The sequence below is a fragment of the Schistocerca cancellata genome, chromosome 1, assembly GCF_023864275.1.
Source record: "Schistocerca cancellata isolate TAMUIC-IGC-003103 chromosome 1, iqSchCanc2.1, whole genome shotgun sequence".
Taxonomy (NCBI): domain Eukaryota; kingdom Metazoa; phylum Arthropoda; class Insecta; order Orthoptera; family Acrididae; genus Schistocerca; species Schistocerca cancellata.
In genome coordinates, this window is record NC_064626.1 from 1,032,218,553 (window position 1) to 1,032,243,333 (window position 24,781).

A 24,781-nucleotide genomic window follows, 5' to 3' on the forward strand; every position below is an offset into this window, starting at 1 on the left:
TTTCTGTGATGTGTAGTTCTCTTAAGTCTTTCTCTGTTTGGATAAACCAATTTGGTTTGGATTTTTTATTCCTGAAGTAGTCAAACATTCTTTTTGTAAGTCTATTTGGGTTCATTCTGAGAATGTGCCCATAAAACTCAATTCTTCTTTTCCTCATTGTATCCGAAAGTTTTTCTGTAGTTTTGTAGAGTGTTTCATTTTTGGTATGAATTAGTTTGTCGTTATGAAATTTGGGGCCTAAAATTTTTCTCAATATTTTTCTTTCTTTGATCTCTAGCCTTTCAATTGGGCCATGGTTAGTGATAGATAATGTCTCAGCTGCATATAGTGCTTCTGGTTTAATGACAGTGTTGTAATGTTTTATTTTTGAATTCCATGAGAGGGACTTTTTATTATAAGTATTTTTAGTAAGCTGAAAGGCTAGTTCAACTTTGTTTCTTCTTAATTCTATTGCTTTTTTCTCAAGGGCGTTCCAGCTAATCCATTCACCAATATATTTGAATTCTTTAACAATTTCGATCTTTTGGTCTCTTACTTTAAGATATTTCATTGGCTTTTTTATATTTGTGATTATTTTGGTTTTTTCAAAAGAAATTTTAAGGCCTATTTTCTCTGCTTGTTTCTGTAATTCGAGGATCTGTTCTTTGGCTTCTTCCCATGTTTCAGCTAGTAGGGCCATATCATCTGCAAATGCTAGGCAATTAACCTTGATGCCTTTGTTTTTTGTTCCTAGTCGGATTCCACTATTGATTTTCTTGTTCCATTCTCTTACTATTTTTTCTAGGGCACAGTTAAATAATCTAGGGCACAATTAAATCATCTATTTTATTCTTTAAACTCCCAATATTTTGATGAAATATACTTACATTATTTTTAATTATACTTTTATGAGAACCTTTCCTTATTCTAACATTTGCAGTACTCTCCTGTCTGAGTTTCTCATTGTGCTTAGGCCTAGTTGCTATACCAGTGGTCACATGGTGTTCAGAGAGGCAGATTATGTCAACTGGGTTGGGTGACTTTAATTCATCAATGCAATTACCTAGGACTGAGATACAACTTGGTGGAGATAAAATTTCTGGTGATTGGTGAAAATTTATAATTGACAGCTGTGATTGGTGATCCAATGTGCTAGAATTGTGCTGTTTAATTTCTTTCCTAAACTGAAGATTTGTTTCAATCCTGACCTCTCGTAGAACTTGACATCTTTCTGTCTTACCTATCCTAAAAAAGGTGCTGCTCCAACACCTGTAACCACTGGTATTTTACCATTCATGGCAGTGCCTCCCCCCCTTAAATTTCCTGCTATTACCCCAGCCAGTTTCCCCTTCCCTTTCCTGTTGAGATGTAGGCCGTGCCTGGTATAGTCCCACTTACTGAGAGAATCAACAGGAACCACACCAATATGAGCCCCCGCACCCGACCCAAGCAGCCGTTCCAACTCCAAATTAACTCTCCCAACAGAAGAGTTCAAATGAGGCCGGTCATGGCGTCTCAGGACAGATACAAATTCAACACTGGTGTGTCTCGATGCCGACGCAATCTTTACCAGGTCACACTCTATACTGTACCCAGGATCTCTGTCGATGCTGTTCCCTGGCCCTCCCACAATAACCACGGTGTCTTCCCTGGTAAATCCTTTACAGAGTGAACCTAAATCCTCTGTCACCTGATCCAGACTAGCACTTGGTTTGAAAAAATTTGTGACCTGGTATTCTGGTCCTAATTCCTCCTGCAGAAGTTGGCCTACACCTCTGGCATGAGAACTGCCTAACAACAAAACTTTCTTCCTTTTCAATGGCTTTCCTACATTCTTTTTCAATTTCCTATTGAAAGTTTGTTGTGTCCTGTCTACACCTACCTCTGCTTGAGGCTCATCAGTTTCTAACTGAAGCAACAGGTCAAACTTATTTTTGACATTCACCACAAAACTGTCAGACTTAGTTCTAGGCCTGTTCCTTCTGCTACCTGTTGCCACTTCCCACCTCTCTTTGCCCTTCTCCCTCCTTAACCTGTCCAGATCTTCCCTAGTCTGATCTAGCTCAGCCTGAAGGGCAGCAATTTTCCCCTCCTGTTCCACTATCTTCCTATCTCTGCTGCAAATCCTACATAACCACTGATGAGCCTGATCCACTTTCCCGACACCCACGCCACTGCAGTCCCCCCAGTGAAAAAAACTACTGCATCCATCACACCAAATCCCGGAACTAACAATTCTACGGCAAGTCTGGCACTTCTCACTCATGGCAAAAATAATACTTTAGCTAGAATAAATCAATTAAATTGCCGAAAATCAAAAAAGACGTTACAAGAATTAAGCCTATTCACAAATGTATATAAGCAAGTTTCTGATTTAAAATTCTGCTGTTTTTCTGAGATCTGTATTAAAACAATGAAGGTATACGCTATTTATTTTATATTTCACTCGATGGAATGAAAAAAAGGACAATTAAATGAGATACTTTAACTTTGATTCTCCAAACACGTTACGAGAATTAGGCCTATAAACAAATGTATATAAGCAAGTTTCTGATATAAAGTTACGCTGTTTTTCTGAAATCTGTATTAAAACAATGAAGTTATACGCTATTTATGGTAGTTTCTTATTTGTTATCAAGAAATTAGTTAAATTACCGTGAAACAAGAAACAAACACGATTACAAAATTTAAGCCTAAGCGCGACTTCGCGAAGTTACGATCTTTTCGTGTTTTCTGAAAAAATACGCAAAGAAAAGTCAAACCTTTAACGGCAAGACTAAATGATACACTAATGCATGTATTTAATTTGTTGTCGGCGTTAAACTAAATTATATTCCTGTCTAAATCACTTAACTTTCTGGAAATGGTTTCTCGCGTCACTTACTCGGCGGCCATCTTGGAACACAGGTTCATTTTGGTATGCTTCCATCTTTCATTCCCCTTACATGTACAAACTATTTTAACCCGTCGATGACAATTTCTTGGGTCTCCAGCCGGGTGGTAGCGCTGATATCTCGCGACATTTCGGGAAGTGTCATACTACCCATCTTCTGGCCAGAAGATGGGTAGTATGACACTTCCCAAAACGTCGCGAGATATCAACGCTACCACCCGGCTGGAGACCCGAGAAATCTTCATCAATAGTTTATGCCGGGAAAGCCTACAGTCACCTATTTTAACCTGTTCTTGTCAATTCTCTCATTCAGCTTTTCTACTCCAATTCATTCCTAACATCCTCACTTCTAACTCTGTCTCCTCATTTTCCATAAGGAATTTTATTTCTAAGGAATTTTATTTCATGGCTTGGCTTCTCCTCTCCTTTCTTCTTTTCATTGTCCAGGTCTCTGATGCATATGTCATTATTGGTGCATAGAACATTTTGTACTGCACTTACTCACATTCGCCACACCAAGCCCCTCAAACACTGGTACTGTGCATTGCTCTGCTGTTCCCTTTTCATAACTTCTGGCTTCATTCTAGGATTTTGCACTGTCACACTTCCCAGATATTTAAAGTTATCCACACTTTCAATATTCTGTCCTGTGATGTTAATTTGCCCCTTGCATTCTCTGTCTCTTCTGGTTACCACCAGTCCATATATCTCGATTCTTTCATTTCAGATCTCTGCTTGTTCTTGTATCTCCTTACTTTTGGCTCCCCACACCACAATAACAGTGGAAAACAGAAATAACTTCATCTCCCTTCCACTATGAGTTTCTTTTGCCTCTTTCACGATTTCATTCATCACCATTATAAATAATAGTGCTACCACCACACTTCCTTTTCTCAATATTGTAACAGTCCTAAACTATTCAATTCCTAAAACTTGGATTTGGCACAGCTGAAGCTTTTTTCACACATTGCTTGCCGGATTTCAGTTGTCGGTTTTCCAACTCCCTCTCTGTATCATGGAAATATATTTGCAACTTTTGCAACAGGCGGTGACCATTTCAGAAAACACATACACAAACAAATACAAACAGACAAGTGTGTTACAAAGGACAATTCATACTCCTTTCAGAAGTAACTATGTAATGATGCAGCATGGGGCTACATGATTTGCTCTCAGTCAGCTGATAAAAACAACACGAGACCAGAAGAATCACTAGTTCATTCATGTCTTTCTTACCCAATCTGTCCCATCACATACACAGTCAAGTATCAAGCTGTCTGTCTGCTATCACTTTGCAGTAGCGCTATTCAATCCCTTGTGAAGTCGTGTGTGTGTGTGTGTGTGTGTGTGTGTGTGTGTGTGTGAGAGAGAGAGAGAGAGAGAGAGAGAGAGAGAGAGAGTGTGTGTGTGTGTGTGTGTGTGTGTGTGTGTGTGTGTGTGTGTGTCCGTTTTTCAACAGATGTTGACAATTTTGTTTTTATGTTGCACATTTGTAAATAACTAAGGCTGTACTGCCAAATTTTGTGGGACACACAAATAAACATTATGAATGTATATTCACTAGAAAATATGTTATATAAATAGTTTCTGAACTTAAAAAATCTTTCTATCAAAAATATATTGATTATCACATAAACACACACAGCAATTAGAGGAAAATGATTATACGATACAATTGCTAAAGCTTATAGAAGCCATGAGGCTAGCTCACACATGCCAATTTTATGTGGATTACATTGTGTGACACTTCTAAACTTTCATGACCTCTCCAATAAACACAATATATAAAAACATGCACAAACTACAGAAGAGATGTCTGACTATTGAGTAATTACATATTCTGCAAAAAGATACACAAGCATTTGACACTTTTCTTTGTATGATACCCTACATTCATGAATCATTGCTTATTCAGTCATGAAAAACTAACACAATTTGAATAGCAATGTTTAGCAGAAAAACATGTCTTAGGACAGGAAATTTAAAAAATGAAATTACACAGAGGAAAAAGCTGATTCACAAAAATGATCTTACATCATCATCCAACGGTTGGCCATCCAGTGTGGTCTCAATGTGCCAGTCACCCTCCCACTGCCATGCCATTGATGGTAACCTAATCTTATCAAAACTTCTATCAACGGAACCCTCTTGATTTGAGAAGTGATATCTATCTGTTGGAAGCAAGCGGCTAGTAAAACCTTCCACGGGAAGCCACCTCTGGAAAAAATGAAAGAAGAACTAATTTTTTTCTACTCTGATAGATAAAACAGTATGCCGTCAGTATCTCTGTCACCAAAATAGGAACAACTGGAGCAGTATTGTCACACTTAACAACTGAAAACATCTATTAATATCATAAAAAGGAGAAGTGGAAAGGGACAGTCAGAAGTAAAATACAGAACATAAATTTCTTGAAACCCTAGATCAGGAAACACAACACTGAAACTTACCTGTCTTCCGATTCAGGGTGAGGAGTGACATTTCGTTCTCTTTAGCAGTTTATCATATTGCCCTCAATGAATGACACTCCAATGCTCCTCATCTATCTCTTATATTGCAGTATTTTCTTTTTTTTTTCCATTTTTATCTCTAGCACTTATAAATACACATCATCCTCCATATACAAATCTACAAGTCAGCTGATACTTGAAAAAAAAAAAAAAAAATACCTACTACTATTCTATTACAGACCATTGCAGTGAAGCTTTAAGAATCACACAGAGTCATAATGTTGATGGACTAAATCACAGCTCATTTATAGAACACATTTATACTCCTGTATGGTAAAAATGATGAATATTCTACTGCAGATTCTCTCATTCAGTATCAACATATGAGCTTCCCATCAATAATATTTGAGACAGAGGAGGTGCATTCACACACGAACACCTATACACAGCCGGCCGGAGAGGCCGAGCGGATCTAGGCGCTTCAGTCTGGAACCGTGCGATTGCTACAGCCGCAGGTTCGAATCCTGCCTCAAGCATGGATGTGTGTGATGTCCTTAGGTTAGTTAGGTTTAAGTAGTTCTAAGTTCTAGGGGACTGATGACCATGGCAGTTAAGTCCCATAGTGCTCAGAGCCATCTGAACCTATACACACGAAAACTTAAAAGAGGAGTGACAGAAATAAACACAAAATAATATATTTAAAACCCCCGAATGAGATTTTCATTCACTCTGCAGTGGAGTGTGCGCTGATATGAAACTTCCTGGCAGATTAAAACTGTGTGCCCGACTGAGACTCAAACTCGGGACCTTTGCCTTTCGCGGGCAAGTGCTCTACCATCTGAGCTACCGAAGCACGACTCACGCCCGGTCTCACAGTTTTACTTCTGCCAGTATCTCATCTCCTACCTTCCAAACTTTACAGAAGCTCTCCTGCGAACCTTGCATAACTAGCACTCCTGAAAGAAAGGATATTGCAGAGACATGGCTTAGCCACAGCCTGGGCGATGTTTCCAGAATGAGATTTCCACTCTGCAGCGGAGTGTGCGCTGATATGAACCACAGCCTGGGGGATGTTTCCAGAATGAGATTCTGGAAACATCCCCCAGGCTGTGGCTAAGCCATGTCTCCGCAATATCCTTTCTTTCAGGAGTGCTAGTTCTGCAAGGTTCGAAGGAGAGCTTCTGTAAAGTTTGGAAGGTAGGAGACGAGATACTGGCAGAAGTAAAGCTGTGAGACTGGGCGTGAGTCGTGCTTTGGTAGCTCAGATGGTAGAGCACTTGCCCGCAAAAGGCAAAGGTCCCGAGTTCGAATCTCGGTCAGGCACACAGTTTTAATCTGCCAGGAAGTTTCATATTTAAAACCCCTCTTTCCAGAATTTTTAGAAACCTCTTGATCAAAAAAAGGCAAAAGGAGCTAATCGAACCAAAATACTCACATCAACCACTTGCTCTGATTCCATTCATTGGCTCTGACCTGTGACATAATTGTATTTTGTTGTTTTGACATCATGGAGGTGGGGCACATTGGAAATGAACTGTGTTTGTACAGGGTGTGTTGTTGTAAGGGACTGTGCACTCTAGTATAGGGTGTTTATGCTTCTAAATTGTTTGTGAGTGATATTAGTGAAGCATTAGACTTCATGCTATGTTCTACTCAGTGTTTTTGGGAGTATGCTTTTGTTATCTTCCAAGTGAGTTATTTTATTTTCGTTGGTTATTTGCCAATGATTTGTTTTTAAATAGGTAGTTTGTTGCTTTGCACCTAGTTTAAATTTTTTTCTTCTTGTTGTGTGCCTCAGCAATACAGATAGCCATACAGTAGCTGCAATCACAATGGAGGGGCATCTGTTGAGAGGCCAGACAAACTTGTGGTTCCTGAAGAGGGTTGGCTGGTTGGTTGGTTGGTTTGTTTAAGGATTAAAGGGACCAAACTGCTCCAGAAGAGGGCCAACAGCCTTTAGAGTAGTTGCAGGGGCAACAGTCTGGATGACTGACTGATGTGGCCTTGTAACACTAACCAAAACGGCCTTGCTGTGCTGGTACTACAGCCATAATTTTTCCCAAGGTCGTGCAGCTTTACTGTATGGTTAAATGATGATGGTATCCTCTTGGGTAAAATACTCTGAAGGTAAAATAGTCCCTCATTCGGATCTCCCGGCGGGGACTACACAGGAGGATGTTGTTATCAGGAGAAAGAAAACGCATTCTATGGATCGGAGCATGGAATATCAGATTCCTTAATTGGGCAGGTAGGTTAGAAAATGTAAAAAGGGAAATAGATATGTTAAAGTTAGATATAGTGGGAATTAGTGAAGTTCGGTGGCAGGAGGAACAAGACTTCTGGTCCAGTGACTACAGGGTTATAAATACAAAATCAAATAGGGGAAATGCAGGAGTAGGTTTAATAATGAATAAAAAAAATGGGAGTGCAGGTAAGCTACTACAGACGGCATAGTGAACGCATTATTGTGGCCAAGATAAACACAAAGCCCACGACTACTACATTAGTACAATTTCATATGCCAACTAGCTCTGCAGATGAGGAAGAGATTGAGGAAATGTATGATGAGATAAAAGAAATAATTCAGATAGTGAAGAGGGGCAAAAATTTAATAGTCATGGGTGACTGGAATTCTATAGCAGGAAAAGGAAGAGAAGGAAAAGTAGTAGGTGAATATGGAATGGGAGCAAGAAATGAAAGAGGAAGCTGCCTGGTAGAATTTTGAACAGAGCATAACTTAATCATAAAACACTTGGTTCAAGAATCATGAAAGAAGGCTGGGTACATGGAAGAGGCCTGGAGATACTGGAAGGTTTCAGATACATTATATAATGGTAAGGCAGAGATTTAGGAACCAGGTTTTAAATTGTAAGACATTTCCAGGGGCAGATGCGGACTCTGACCATACTCTATTGGTCATGAATTGTAGATCAAAACTGAAGAAACTGCAAAAGGTAGGAATTTAAGGAGATGGGACCTGGAAAAACTATCACAACTAGAGGTTGTAGAGAGTTTCAGGGAGAGCATTAGGGAACGATTGAAAGAATGGGGGAAAGAAATACAGTAGATGAAGAATTGGTAGCTTTGAGGGATGAATTAGCGAAGGCAGCAGAGGATAAAGTAGGTAAAAAGACGAGGGCTACTAGAAATCATTGGGTAACAGAAGAAATATTGACCTTAATTGATGAAAGGAGAAAATATAAAAATGCAGTAAATGAAGCAGGCAAAAAGAAATACAAATGTCTCAAAAATGAGATCAACAGGAAGTGCAAAATGGCAAAGCAGGGATGGATAGAGGACAAATGTAAGGTTAAGATAGGTACTGCATACAGGAAAATTAAAGAGACCTTTGGAGAAAAGAGAAACACTTGTATATCAAGAGCTCAGATGGAAACCCAGTTCTAAGAAAAGAAAGAAAAGCAGAAAGGTGGAAGGAGTATCTAGAGGGTCTATACAAGGGCGATGTACTTGAGGACAATATTATAGAATGGAAGAGCATGTAGATGAAGATGAAATGGGAGATATGATACCGCGTGAAGAGTTTGACAGAGCACTGAAAGATCTAAGCCGTAACAAGGTCCCGAAAGAGGACAACATTCCATAAGAACTACTGATGGCCATGGGAAAGCCAGCCCTGACAAAACTCTTCCATCTGGTGATTCTTCCCTCAAACTTCAAGAAGAATATAATAATTTCAATCCCAAAGAACGCAGGTGTTGACAGATGTGAAAATTACCAAACCATCAGTTTAATAAGTCACGGCTGCAAAATACTAACGCGAATTCTTTACAGACGAATGGAAAAACTGTTAGAAGCTGACCTTGGGGAAGGTCAGTCTGGATACCGTAGAAATGTTGGAACACATGAGGCAATACTGACCCTACGACTTATCTTAAAAGATAGATTAAGGAAAGGCAAACCTATGTTTCCCGCATTTGTAGACTTAAAGAAAGCTATTGAAAATGTTAACTGGAATACTCTCTTTCAAATCCTGAAGGTGGCAGGGGTAAAATACAGGGAGCAAAAGGCTATTTACAATTTGTACAGAAACCAGATGGCAGTCATAAGAGTCGAGGGGCATGAAACGGAAGCTGTGGTTGGGAAGGGAATGAGACAGGGTTGTAGCCTATCCCCAATGTTATTCAATCTGTATATTGAGCAAGTAGCAAAGGAAACTAAAGAAAATTTGTAGCAGGAATTAAAATCCATAGAGAAATCCATGAAGAAGAAATAAAACTTTGAGGTTTGCTGATGGCACTGTAATTCTGTCAGAGACAGCAAAGGACCAGGAAGAGCAGCTGAACGGAATGGACAGTGTCTTGAAAGGAGGATATAAGATGAACATCAACAAAAGCAAAATGAGGATAGTGGAATGTAGTCAAATTAAATCAGGTGACACTGAGAGACTTATAGTAGTAAATGAGTTTTGCAATTTGGGGAGCAAAATAATTGATTATGGTCAAAGTAGAGAGGATATAAAATGTAGACTGGCAATGGCAAGGAAAGTGTTTCTGAAGAAGAGAAATTTGTTAACACACAGTATGGATTTAAGTGTTAGGAAGTCTTTTGTGAAGTAGTGTAGCCATGCATGGAAGTGAAATATGGACAATAAACAGTTTAGACAAGAAGAGAAGAGAAGCTTTCGAAATGTGGTGCTACAGAAGAATGCCCAAGATTAGATGGATAGACCACATAACTAATGAGGAGATATTGAACAGAATTGAGGAGAAGAGAAATTTGTGGCACAAATTGACTATAAAAAGGTATTGGTTGGTAGGACATGTTCTGAGGCATCAAGGGATCACCAATTTAGGAAGGCAGAGCCGAGCGTAAAAATTGTAGAGGGAGACCAAGAGATGAATACACTAAGCAGATTCAGAAGGATGTAGGTTGCAGTAGGTACTGGAAGCTTGCACAGGATAGATTAGCATGGAGAGCTGTATCAAATCACTCTCTGGACTGAAGACCACAACAACAACATGTATGTATGGACCTTATAACAAAATTTACAAATCATTTGTTGGTTGCTGCTATGCACAATTTGTGTGTGAGTGTATATTGGACTGGTTTTCTATGAGTTCATATTTAGTAGTTTACAGTGCTGACTATCGTGGAGTGCATTGTAGTTGCTTTGGTCATATATGTCTTCATAATAGTTAGTTTTGCTAGCTGTGGGTCAATGTATTGTGGGCATCACTTAAGCTATTATGGTGAAGTGAAATTAGTGGTACCAGGTTTTTAGTTGTGTGGAATATTGGTGTTACTGTCTTTGTTGAGCTACATAGATCTAGCAAAATTTACAGTACCGGGTTTTCATGCTGCATGTGGATTCTTGCTATCACTGTTTTTGTTTGAGTCATACAGGTCAAGTGAAATTTGTGATAATAATTTTGTGTGTGTATGTGTGTGTGTGTGTGTGTGTGTGTGTGTGTGTGTTTAGTAACGGGGGAGGAGATGCCTGGTATCACTATCATCTTTTGAGCTGTACACATCAAATGAAATATTTGATTCCAGTTGTGTGTGGTAAGCTACTTAATAAATTAGCATCCCACTTCAACTGAAGCTTTCACGCACAATGCAATGATGCTGTGGCATCTGAGTTCATACATGCGCAAACTGAGACAATAAGCTAACAATGAAGACAATCAATTATTGATAAAATTATTTAACTGGATAGATAAAAAATCTACTCACCAAGTGGCGGCAGAGCACACACATAAAAGACTGTTGTGATTGGCAAGGTTTCGGAACCAGTGGCTTCTTCTTCTTCAGGCACAAGGTTTGCCTGAAGAAGAAGCCACTGGCTCTGAAAGCTTGGCAATCACAACAGTTTTTTTATGTGGGTGTTCTGCCACCACTTGGTGAGTAGATTTTTTATCTATCCGCCAGTTCCTTCTACTAGTCAAGATGTGCCACAAATTCCGTTTCTTCCCAATTCTATTCAGTACCTCTTCATTAGTTACACAATCTATCCATCAAATCTTCAGCATTCTTCTGTAGTACCACATTTCAAAAACTTCTATTCTCTTCTTGTCTAAACTGTTTACTGTCTACAGTTCACTTCCATGCATGGCTACACTACTTCACAAAAGACTACCTAACACCCAAATCCATACTGCGTGTTAACAAATTTCTCTTCTTCAGAAATGCTTTTCTAATCTTGCCAGTCTATATACTATATCCTCTCTACTTCAGCCATAACAGCAGAACTCATCTACCACTTTCAGTGTCTCATTCCTAGTCTAATTTCACAGTGTCGCCTGATTTAATTTGACTACATTCCGTCATCCTTGTTTTGCTTTAGCTGCTGGTCATCTTATATCCTCCTTTCAAGACACTGTCTGTTCTGTTTGGCTGCTCTTCCAGGTCCTTTGCTGTCTCTAACAGAATTACAGTTTTTATCAGCAAACCTCAAAATTTTTATATCTTCCCCCTGAACTTTAAGTCCTTCTCCAAGTTTTTCTTTGGTTTCCTTTCCTGTTTATTTAATGTACAGATTGAATAACATTAAACACACATTACAACCCTATCTAAATCCCTTCTTAACCACAACTTCCCTTTCATGCCCGTCAAATTTTATAACTGCCATATGGTTTCTATTTAAGTTGCTCCCTGTATTTTACCCCTATTACCTTCAGAATTTCAAAGAAAGTAGTTCAATAAACATTGTCAAAAGCTTTCTCCGAGGCTACAAATGCTATAAAGATAGGTTTACCGTCCCTTAACCTTCTTCTAAGAGAAGTTGTAGAGCCTGTATTGTCTTTTACTCCAACATTTCTAATGGTTCAAATGGCTCTGAGCACTATGGGACTTAACATCTGTGGTCATCAGTCCCCTAGAACTTAGAACTACTTAAACCTAACTAACTAAGGACATCACACACATCCATGCCTGAGGCAGGATTCGAACCTGTGACCGTAGCAGTCCCACAATTCCGGACTGAGTGTCTAGAATACTCCAACATTTCTCCTGAATACAAATTTTGCTTTTACCAGTATTTCCATTCTTCTGTAAATAATTTGTGTCAGCATTTTGCCACCATGATTTATTAAAAAATAACAGTTCAGTAATATTCACACCTGCTTTATTTGGAACTGGAATTATTATATTTTTCTTGAAGTATGAGGGTATTTTGCCTGTCTCAACATATTACTAGACACTAGATTGAACAGTTTAATCATGGCTGGTCTCCTAAGGCTATCAGTAGTTCTGATGGAACTTGTTTCAACTTAGGTATTTTAGTGCTCTGTCAAATTCTTCACAGAGTATCCTTTCATTTAATCTTCATATACATCATTTTCCTTTTCTATAATATTGTCTTCAAGTTCATCTCCTTGTATAGACACAATGTATACTGTTTCCACATTTCATCTTTCCCTTCTTTGTTTAGCATCAGTTTTCCATCTGAGCACTTGATATTCATATAGCTGCTTCCCTTTTCTTCAAAGGCCTCTTTAATTTTCCTGTAGGTGGTATCTATCTTTCCCCTAGTGATATATGTTTCTATATGCTTACATTTGTCCCCGAGCCATTTTGCAATTCCTGTAAATTTCTTTTTTTAGAAATCTGCATTTCTTTTCACCAACTTAATCTGCTGAATTTTTATGTTTTCTCCTTTCATCATCTAAATTCAATATGTCCATTGATATCCAAGGGTTTCTCCTAGGCCTAGTCTTTTTACCTACTTTATCCTCTGCTGCGTTCATTATTTCATCTCTCAAAATTACTTATTTGTCTTCTGCTTTTTCCTTTCTCCTGTTGTAGTCATTATTGCCTAATGGTGGGCCTCAAGGCTCCATTTTGCAGCCAGTCGTTCCTATCCTATATTAATGACTTACCCATAAATACAAATTCCCCATCGGTTCTGACTGCAGATGATACATCTGTTTTAATTGAAGATTACAATGCAGAAAAAATTCTGAGCTCCATTGTAAGCTCACTGAAAACCTTTGAAAACTGGTTCCAGTTATATGGGTTGAAACTGAACATTGAAAAAAACCCATATGGTACACTTCAAAACCAAACATTCAAAATTGTGGAACTTAAAATACAACATAACAATCAGCTTATGAAAGAAGACACCGTCAAATTCCTGGGACTACATGTGGACAAGAACTTAACATGGAATACACATGTTGACATACTATCACATAAACTATGCAAATACTAGAAAATTCCACTGACCTGAGTACACAACAAATTGCTTGTCACTGTTATTTTGAATCTGTTGCTAGATATGGGATAATATTCTGGGAAAGTTCAAGTAGTGTATCTCAAATATTGAAACTGCAAAAGAAAATTGTCCAATACAAGTGTACTGCACAGCAGAGTCTCAGTGCCATTATTTCGGCAACTACAAATCCTAACTGTTCCCTCATATACATTTATGAAATAATAATCTTCCGACACAGCAGACAAAAATTATTTGAGGAAAATCATTTTAACCACACATACAACACAAGGAATAAAAATAATTTTATGTTACCCACACACCAAATGAAATTATATATGCACGGATGCTGCAGTATAAGAGCCTGAGAATGTATAACAAGTTAATGGGCAAAAACACATTTAATATGAAGCCAGAAATTTTAAAAATGAGGCTACAGCAGATTCTGTGGGAGAAATGCTATTATTCAATAGAAAAATTCATAGAGGACGAAATGATAATTTGAGCAAGGGGTAAGTTAAGTGTTAGATTTTATTGTATGTATGTATATATAACAAAATTGTATTATTATTGTGATGCTGTTCATTAGCATCAGCTGTTGTGCGTTTATGGTGAAATTTTACCACAATTTTGACATGTCTCCTGTACCCAAATCAAATGATTTAGATTATGTTTGTTATGAGACAAATATATGACAATTCACAATGCTCCCTCTGAAACTCTCAGCAACCTCTAGTTCTTTCAATTTATCCAGGTTACATCTCCTACCTTTTTGCAGTTTCTTCATTTTTAATCTACAGTTCATAAAAAATAAATTGTGGTCAGAGTCCAAACCTGCCCCTGGAACTGTCCGACAATTTAAAATTTTGTTCAGGAGTCTCTGTCTTACCATTATGTAATCAATATGAAACCTTCCTGTGTCTCCAGATCTCTCCCACCTATACAACATTCTTACATGACTCTTAAACCAAGTGTTAGAAATGATTAAATTATGCTCCAAGCAAAATTCTACCAGGCAGCTTCCTCTTTCATTCCTTTCCACCAATCCATATTCACCTACTATTTTCCTTTTCTTCCTTTTTCTACTATCCCCCATCACAAATAAATTTTCATCTTCCTTAACTATCTGGATAAGTTCTTTTGTCTCATGACAATCAATCTTATCATCATTTGTGAAGCTAGTTGGCATACAGACTTTTACTACTGTGGCGGCTGTGGATACTATGTAGATCTTTGCTATGGTAATAAGTTCATTATGCTGTTCATGGTGGCTTACCAGCATTCCTGTTTTCTTCTTCATTGTTAGATCTACTCCAACATTACCTCTATTTCATTTTATATTTGTAAACCTGTGCTCACCTCACTGTAAGTCCTGTCCCTGTTGCCACAGAGCTTCATTAATCCCTACTACATTTAACTTCAACTTATCCATTTGCTATTTTAAATTTTCTAACCTATCTGCCTGATAAAGCAATCTAAAAGTCCACACTCCAAGCCATAGAACGCCAGTTTTATTTCTCCTTGTGATGTCATTCCGAGTTGTCCCCACCCAGAGATCCGAATGGGAGACTATTTTACCTCTGGAATATTTTATCCAAGAGGATGCCCTCATCATTTAACCATATAGTAGCGCAGCATGCCCTTGGAACACTAAATGCTGGAGTTTCCCCTTGCTTTCAGCCATTCACAGTACCAGCAAAGTATGGCCATGTTGGCTGGTGTTACAAGGCCAGATCAATCATCTAGTCCTAGTCTGTCACTCCTGCAACTACTGAAAAGGCTGTTGCCCCTCCTCAGCAACAACATGTATGTCCGACATCTCACCAGGTATCACACATACAAACATCACAACATAAAATATATTTGATATTAAGTAAGTAATGAATATAACAGTTGCAGTCATGAACTAAAAATTACAGAAAAGTGGGGATACATGAATGACAGTCTATTTGTCAAAAGGCACACAACGCCAGCAACTTTATTGTGCAGTAGTACGAGTAAGCTTTTGTGAATGTTCTGCTAACTACACACAGGTGTTTATAAATTCACAAATTCTTCTGCAGGTTAGAAGTTGTCACACAGATAAGATTTCAGTGTGTGTGTGTGGGGGGGGGGGGGGGGCTGGCTGTCAAAGTTTGAGGCGCTGGAATTTGTTGGTGGTAAGTGATTGGGTTTTTTTTCTTTTTTTTTTCAAAATTTTAGAATATAGGCCTATCTCTCATTTACACAACTGAATGAATTATCAACTGAATGAATTATCGATAATGATGTAGTCAAGCCATGTGCATTAGAATTGAATGTATTGTGTGTTATCAAACTTCAGCAACAGTCTATTTACAGAGAACTAATTATTAATTTTTAAGAAAATATTATTTATTTTTCAAGTGCTGAAGTTGCTCCATTTAGCTTGATTCTAATGCCTGCACCACAGCAAACTGAACTATTTCTGTTTCTTGGTATTATGGCCTACATGACAAGAACAAGTGAGGACCCAACATGGACACTTGTTTATTCATCCGTGAAAGAAGAAATTAGCACATGGATCAAAACACTGACAGGAAAGGCCTGTCTAATAAATAGTGTGGAATTTGACAGCAGTCAGAGAAACAATTCTTTGAAGATATTCTTACAACAATGACAAACATCATGTTCCTAAATTGCATACAATGTGGTTCCAACGTAACCTCCTCCACATGGAAGATTGTATTCTTTCAAAATTGAGAACTGCATTATTATATTTCTAACAGAACAAGCAATTGTGAATGTGGTTTTGAAATAAAGAAGTATTAACAAAGAATCTGTCTCAACTTTTTACGTGTCTATTCAGATGTGCAAAAATCACATCATGTCAGTGGTTCAGTTTGGGAAATGAATGGAACATGGCAAGACAGAGTAATATATTCTGTATATTGTTGTATTAGGGCTCCGAAGATGCTTGAGCTTTACAGATACTGTTACAAAGGCATACGTGCATACCCAAAAAAAATGTCAGTGACAAGGGGCACAATTGTATGCGCACAGGTTAGTAAATGGTTCCGAAATGAAACACAGGGAACTACCAAAACGGGTTAGACATTACAACACATAATCCTTGAACAAGCAGCGAAAGAATAAATGATACAGACTACACATGACTATGGACAAATATTTGAATAATCCTGGTGGCAAATACAAGTACTCACCTCATTTTGGTATGATTCTTCTTTAATTCGTATGGGTATATCCAAACCATGAACGTGAACATAAATCTGACGATCGCCTCCAACAGCCCACATGAAATGTGGGACAGCTGAAAGATGTTTGAACTCCAGTCCCAAGTAAACAAACTCTCTCCATGTAGTACCACTTGTGGACAAGCGAAATACGCGTCCCTCATTGTTAATTGCAAACAAAAACGAACTCGGCATGTCCTTTTGGCTTTCGGAGCGTTAAGATGTAATTATCTTGTGTTTATGCTAATACTCTATAAGTTTCTAAGCCATGTGTAAACATTATGTCGTGAGTGAAACGTCATTCGATTTGTCATACAACAAACCCTGTAGCGTAGCGGCTGTCACTGACAGCTTTAAGTAAACATTTCTGCCGGCATGTGTACAATGAACGTCTTTGAAAAATGTTGTGTATATGACAGAAGTTAATAACAAATTTTCGCAATTTTTCGAGTTATTTCATAGTACAATCATAACGTTGAGTATAGAATTTTCTTCTTATGCCTGATAATTCGTATATTTCTTATACAAAATCAACAACTACTCGTTGGCTAGTATTATCGAAGACTGTATTTAATGAGATGTATTATGTAGTAACTTAATCATTATTTTCCTAATAGAAAAAATATGCAAAGTACAGTTTTATAGCAACCAAGGTTTGATATACATATATTTCATGACAAAACGGTAGAATGTTGAGTAACTTTGCTCTATGGTCATACAGAAACTTTCATCTTTCGCGTCGTGCAGTATGTATCTTTGGTGTATTCATTTGTTTTTGGCGGGAAAAGTTGTCAATTGGAATTGCAATTACGCAAAAGGCATCGAAAATCGCTATGGATATAGCCGAGTTCACCCCGGAAGTGCTGCCAGATTTACTACCCATATACTATAAAAGAATTTTTCCGTACGGCCCTTTTTATAGATGGTTGAGCTACAGTGATGGTAAGTTACCAATTGTAAAAAAGTGCACAGTTTAGTAAATAACGATGAAAAGTGTACAAGTAGTGCTCTATATTCATATAACGTGACTTGTAGGTAAAGTGCGACTCGTAACAATTTGGTGACAACACGTATGACACAGTAATCTGTTGAAACATGCATTTTCTCGTACTTTTTGTGCTGCTTCTGGAGGAGAAGGTATACGTGGATACGTACCTTGATTATCGTACACATTCTTGGTTTTAATTTGCACGCCTAGATGCTGTCACACCATTTATACCACCATTCAACAACAAATCCCTTTGTCGTATTGTAGTTAGTTTCTGTTTTTCCGTTTTATCGTCGTCTTAGAATGTGATTTGTATAACAGGTATACATAAAGTAATTTCGGTGAGGTTCAAGGACTGGCATGTTTATGAAGCGTTGTAGTTCTCGAGAGAGTATTGTAAGTATCTAGTATACAGTACGAAACATTGTTCCCCCTACTATGCACCATACATATAAGTCTGGCAGATATGATTCAAGCAACCATCCATAAGAATTAAATGATAAATGGTAACCAAAACATAGGAGTGGCTCATAGCCTACAACCGAAATATAGAAACATAAATATTCCAGATGCATTAGAGGTATGACATTACACATCAGACAATATACTAATTGCTTATGTTGTTTACTAGACCCTTTTATTTGTGAAGCTGTATTGACAGACTGAACTGTAGATACTCAAAGGTCTACCTTAGTGTGGTTTCAAGTTGAAGATGCCAACAAGTGTGTCATTACAATTTTTTTTTCACATACATGTTGTACATTCCATAGATAGATCAATGTCTCCAATCAAAACGCCTACTGTCCCACTGTGACCTGATATTTTCAAGTTTTAATATATCTGAAGACCTTAATAACCAGACGACACCCAGCAATGGGTTTCTTCCACCATCTTTGTGTTGGGTCTGTTGCTCTTCAATTCGCTGAAACTACAAAATTCCAGGGGCTCATGCTTTATAGAAAACTTTTTTGGTCCTTGCACATGTCTTACCTGGCTGCCCTCTCCATCTGGACTCTAAATGTCCGATACGTCCTCAGCAATACTTCCTGGGGAGCATATCAGAACACCCTCCTCCATATGTATCAGTTCCTTGTCCATTCACTGAACGAGGTGGCGCCATGGTTAGACACTGGACTCACATTCGGGAGGATGACGGTTCAATCCCGCGTCCGGCCATCCTGATTTATGTTTTCCGTGATTTCCCTAAATCGCTCCAGGCAAATGCCGGGATGGTTCCTTTCAAAGGGCACGGCCGACTTCCTTCCCCATCCTTCCCTAATCCGATGAGACCGATGACCTCGCTGTCTGGTCTCCTTCCCCAAACCAACCAACCAACCTTGTCCATTTGTAACTAGGCTATGGGTGTTTCGCTTATGCACATGCACGTCTGTCCATGTTATGCCGTCTAAATACAATACACCATTGTGGCAGCCATTTTGCAACTGGTGCTTTTTACACAAGCCTGTAACCAGAAGCATCCGAACTACCTCTGTCATACTGACATGATGACCTCCTTAGCAGATACATATGCTGTTTGTCTGCCATGCCTGTCAACCTATCCTACGCCTTCTTCGATGACTCCATTGACTGCAAATATGGTGCGCATCCTTCTTCTCTGTTACCTCCTGGAGTTCGCTTTCAGCTGTTGCTCCAGCTGTTTAACTTCATGCTACCTGCCACTTTTCTGATGTATGTGCATCCTTCACCACCTTGGCTTCATGCCGTGTTCACCTCCAGTTTCATTCACTTCCTAAGGACACTATTGCAGATTCTGTCTATCGGTGTAAGTTTCTCTACTTTTGCGCGGAACTTAGCAATAGTACCTAGGTGTATACTGATGGCTCTCGGACTGATGATGATGATGTTTGGTTTGTGGGGCGCTCAACTGCGTGGTTATCAGCGCCCGTGCAATTTCCCAACCTTTGCTCAGTCCAATTTCGCCACTTTCCTGGATGATGATGAAATGATGCGGACAACACAAACACCCAGTCATCTCGAGGCAGGTGAAAATCCCTGACCCTGCCGGGAATCGAACCTGGGACCCCGTGCTCGGGAAGCGAGAACGCTGCCGCGAGACCACGAGTGGCGGACAGGCTCTCGGACTGACAGTAGTGTTGGGCATGCCTTCATCATTGGCACTGATAATTTTAGGTACTGGATTCCGGAACACTGCTCAGTACTTGCAGCTGAGTTCTTTGCCCTGTATCCGGCCACACAGTATGTCTGGTGACACAGACGTTTGGATTGCATCGTCTGCTTTGATTGTGTCACTGCCCTTCCGAGCCTCTGTGTGCTGTTCACAGTCCATCCCTGAGTGCAGTGGGTCCAAGAAAGCTTCCACTGCTCAATCTTGAAGGAGTCATTGTGATGTTTATGTGGGTCCCTGATCACGTCAGTCTGATGGGAAATGAGGCTGCTTATACTGCTGCTAAAGCTGCAGTTCTCCTACCTCGGCCCAGTAGTTCTTCCATCCCTTCTGATGATCTCTGTGTTGCTCCCTGATAGCAGGTGATGTCACTTTGGCATCACCATCAGTCTTTCCATAATGGGAACAAGCTCTGGAGAGTTAAACGTCTTCCAGCTGCGTGACTGACCTCCTCTTACCATGAGGAGATCATTTTAGCTAGGTTTCCTATGGGCGCTGTCATTTTACCCATTGCCATTTGTTAAGTTGTGATCCCCCACTACTTTGTGCTTATTGTCATCAACCATTGACAGTTCACCATTTCTTGACCAAATCTCCTATTTTTAACCATTTACATTCTGCTGTATGTTTGCTGTCCGAGTCATTATCGACTGTTTTAGTGGACGACCACTGTTGACCGCATTTTACTTTTTATCCGTCATAGCAATAAGACGAAGGACCTCTGATCTTTAGTTCAGGACCTCTGTTGTCTCTATAGTGTATTTTTTGCACCTTTCTCCAAAAGGAAGTCATTATTTTGGGCTTAATGCAAACAAACATCAAGACCTCATATTGCTGGTCGATGATGAACTATGCCCTACTTTAGAACGATGGGTTTTTCACTTCGTCAGGGGCAATAAAAATAATAGGTTTACTACCGGTGTCTTCATCTTGGCCTTTGAGTTTACTTGAAAAGGTCAAGGTGATGTTATACTGATGTCCATTATAATAATCCGGGCTGTTTGCCTTGGTCGATTGATGAATTCTGGGTCAATTCCCAACGTTTCATCTCCGACTGCGGGAGACATCTTCAAGGGGGTTCGTAGCTCAATGGAAGGTCCAACACACCCACTGGCTCACTACTCCCGCAGTTGGAGACGAAACGTTGGGAATTGACACAGAATTCATCAACCGACCACGGCATAACAGCCCGGATAATTGTAATGGACATGATATTTCCGGCCATGAAAATCTACATTTTAGTATGTTATACCAATGTGATGTGAAACCATACATCCTCCCCCTTTAAGTGCTGGATATTTGGGCATGTGTCTTTCCGGTGCAATTCCAGTGCCACATGTAGAGACTGCAGACGTCCACTGCATGCAAATGCTCCAGGTGCCCTTCCTCCCACCTGTGTCAACTGTGGAGAGCGCCACTCACCATGCTCGCCAGAATGTGCAGTACTCCAAAAGGAGAGGAAAATTATGGGGTACAAGACCATAGACAGGCTGACTTTCCAAGACAAGAGGCTAAATGGAAATATGAGAAGTTGAACCCCATGCACTTGACATCTTCCTATGCTGCAGCTATAATGCCATCACCCTCACTAGCAACTGTAGTCCCCTCATTTCTGCCTTGTACAGTGGGCCCTCAGAGCCACCCGCATACCCCTCCCCCTCTGTTGGTTGGGGGCACTTCTTCTGTTGCTCCCAAAGCTCCTACTTTGGAAGCAACGCCCGCCCCCCTCCAGACACTGTGGACATCAGTCCCCCCCCCCCCAGTTGGGACTCCACCTTCCAAGGTCTTCCCCCATGCAAAAGCTGCTAGTTGAAGAGCTTCATGGTCTTCCTCTGTTCCTTAATCTACTTCAGAGAAGCCCTCCCATCAAGCCCCCAAAGAGCAGCGAGAGGACAAACAGATCAATAAGATAACTTAAGAAACAAGAGACTCTGGTTACCCTCACACCACCACTCTCTAAAAGTTCTGCACCTGAGGACGAGGTGGAGATTCTGGCAACCACCAAGGACCTAGAGCTCACGGACACAATAGTACTGGATACAAGCACTCAACCAGTGGCAGCGGGTGACACTGAGGTGTAAACTGCCTGTTTGGTCACTTCATGCCTTTCCACGCTACAGAAAGTGTCGTCCTTCAGTATAACTGTGGTGGCTCTTTTCCCCCACCTGGCTCAGCTACAACTCTTCTTAAACATCACACCTGCTTTTTGCTTTGTCTGTCAGGAAACCTGGTTTCCAGCAATGTGGACCCTTGCCCTTCATGGCTATCGGGGTCGTTACAAAAATCATAATGACTGTAACAGAATGTTGGGAGGAGTATGTATATATGTCCTTACCTCTGTATATAGCAAACCTGTGCCCCATCAAACACCTTTAGAAACTGTGGCCGTCAGGGTGAGGACAACATAGGAAATTACCATCTGCAGCATCTACCTTCCTCCAGGTCGTGAAGTACCACAACATGTATTGGCTGGACTAATTTCTCAACTCCCCCCACTTTTTCTACCTCTGGGTGATTTCAACACCCATAACCCTTTGTGGAGGGGAACCAAGATCACTGGCCATGGAGAAGATTTGGAGAATATTCTAACACAACTTGACCTTCGCCTCCTAAATACAGTTGCCCCCATTCATTTCAGTGAGGCACATGGCACATACTTGCAATGATCTCTCAGTTTGCAGTCCAAGCCTTCTATTGTCTATCCACTGGAGACCTCATGATGACTTGTGTGCTAGTGACCACTTTCTACTCTTCCTGCCCCTTCCCTGACATCACTTGCATGGATGCTTGCCCAGATGGGCTTGACTGGAGCACTCTCAACTCTGCTACCACTATTGGATCTCCATGATGTGGTGATCCAGAATGTCACTACCACCATTGTTTCTGTAGTTGAATCGGCATTCCCTTTTTCTTCAAGTTGCACCTGGCAGAAGACAGTATAGTGGTGGTTACTGGAAATCACTGTGGCCATTAGGAATTGTAGGTGAGCCATACAATTTCATAAGAGGCACCCATCAGTGGCGCATCTCATTGCCTTCAAATGACTCTGTGCTGCCCAGGTCCGTCAGCTCATCAAAAGACGGAAGCAGGAGTGCCGGGAATGGTGCATCTCCACCATTGGAACACAAACCTCCTCCCCAGGTTTGGACTAAGCACAGGCGCCTTTACTGATATCAGATCCCTGCCGGTATACCTGGGATTTTCACACATGGAGCTCTATATACTGACTCAGGTGCAATCACAGAGCATTTTGCCACATATTATACTTGAACTTCTGCATCTGAGAATTACCACCCTGCCTTTCATACCATAAAACAGCTGCTGGAATGACAACACCTGTCTTTTACAACATGTCACCCTGAGCCATATAATGTTCCATTCAGTAAGTGGGAATTTCTCAGTGCACTTGCCCATTGTCCTCGCACTAACCCTGGGCCAGACTGCATCCATCATCAATGATTACCCACCACAGAGGGCTTGCCACTCTTTGGTGGGTTCGTGCTTGGTTACCATGGGGCCCCAGCCTTTGCAGCATCTTTTCCCTTCCATGCTGCATGTCTGTCCTCTTGCTATATTTTTTCCCCTCCCTTGGGGAACATGTCTGGGGCATTATTGAGAATGTTCCACATTGTCTGTTGCTGACTTAAGAACAGTCTCACCATTGTTTTTGTTTAGGTTCTTCTCCGCTTCGGCGTTTGAGGTTCCCCTTTTTCTTCTTCCTCCCTCTGTGCTCCTGAAGGCTGGCCCACATGTCAGATGCATAACAGGTAACTGGGTAATGCGGAATTCCCAGCCCCAGGTCAACAGGTAGGGTTTGCATGTACCCCCAGTACAGGCCAGGCCCAGGGAGCGATGATTGCCTGAGCTGCTACCTTCCCAAATTGCCGATTGGTCCCTCTGTCAGATGTTCGGGAGGTGTGACCTGAGGTGTGAACAATCACCTATGATGGGTATGCCCTCTTGTGAAGGGGGCTTCCAGTTGGAAGGAGCAAGCCATCGGAGAAGCTGGCAATCGTGGGGGATTTTCTCACAATAAGCCAATCATCTTCACAATCAATGTCTACAAAACATAAACGGAATGAGGCTAATGATTCAAAGACCCTTCCAGGTGCGCCAAGGTTCCTCGTGGTTGCATGTAGTGAAGATGGTCAGTCTTCCGCAACAGTAAATCCATTAATTACCCACAAAGGTGTTGATGCAAATGCAGGGCTGTGAAATCCTGCTTGTATTTATGGAATCGCACTTTACTTCTTAAGCACAACAATTGCTTGCTGCTTCACTTCTCCACGGCCATCCTGTTCATGTCAAGCCCCATAGAACTCTGAATTCTTCCATTGGTGTTATTTACACTAGGCTCCTTAACGGTCTGTTTAAGGACAAACTCCAATCATAACTCTCTAATTAGGGTGTCATTGTAGTCCATCTGGTGATGAAAAAGGTAGATTCCTCCTTAGTGCTTACACACAATCTTTTTCCCTTCTTTGATAGAGTGGTATTTCCGTCCAAGATCAAAACAGGCTATGAAACTATCACAAGCCGACCGTACATATGCTGCTACCAGTGATATCATTTCAACCACACTTGAATGTCTTGTTGACACCCAGTCAAATGTATAACCTGCGGTAGGGATGCACACGAGGGCGATTGCCTGCCTCCTTCTCCCCGCTGTATCAACTGCAAAGGCGGCCATGCCGCCGCCTCTCGAGATTGCCCCATGTATCTCAATGAGCGGACTGTCCAGGAGATCAGTGTAAAAGAAAAATTTCCTTACATGGTCGCTCGCAAGTTATTGGCTAGTCATAAACTTTGCATTCTACCGTCTGGCACTTATTGTACTGTTCTTGCTACATCTTGCTCCATGAAGGACATTGCCACGCTGACGTGTGACCTCAAATTCAGCTCTGAGCTTGTGAAATCACACAGTGTCAAGGTAATATTGCCGT

General features: G+C 40.4%; 2 protein-coding genes across 2 annotated transcripts in view; one reads left to right on the plus strand and one right to left on the minus strand.

The window, feature by feature from the left end:
- LOC126089526 (tectonin beta-propeller repeat-containing protein) overlaps positions 1-17,043 on the minus strand; it is a 235,915-nt gene extending 218,872 nt beyond the window's left edge. The window contains exons 1-2 of the mRNA XM_049906916.1: positions 16,675-17,043; positions 4,907-5,089 (exon numbers count right to left, since the gene is read on the minus strand). Coding sequence (XP_049762873.1) covers positions 4,907-5,089; positions 16,675-16,899 — 408 coding nt within the window. The 5' untranslated portion in view covers positions 16,900-17,043. The remainder of the gene's footprint in view (positions 1-4,906; positions 5,090-16,674) is intronic.
- A 430-nt stretch (positions 17,044-17,473) lies between these two features.
- The window catches only part of LOC126162867 (DNA primase small subunit), a 109,715-nt gene continuing 102,407 nt past the window's right edge, over positions 17,474-24,781 (plus strand). The window contains exon 1 of the mRNA XM_049919648.1: positions 17,474-17,646. Within this exon, the coding sequence (XP_049775605.1) occupies positions 17,538-17,646 (109 nt within the window). The 5' untranslated portion in view covers positions 17,474-17,537. The remainder of the gene's footprint in view (positions 17,647-24,781) is intronic.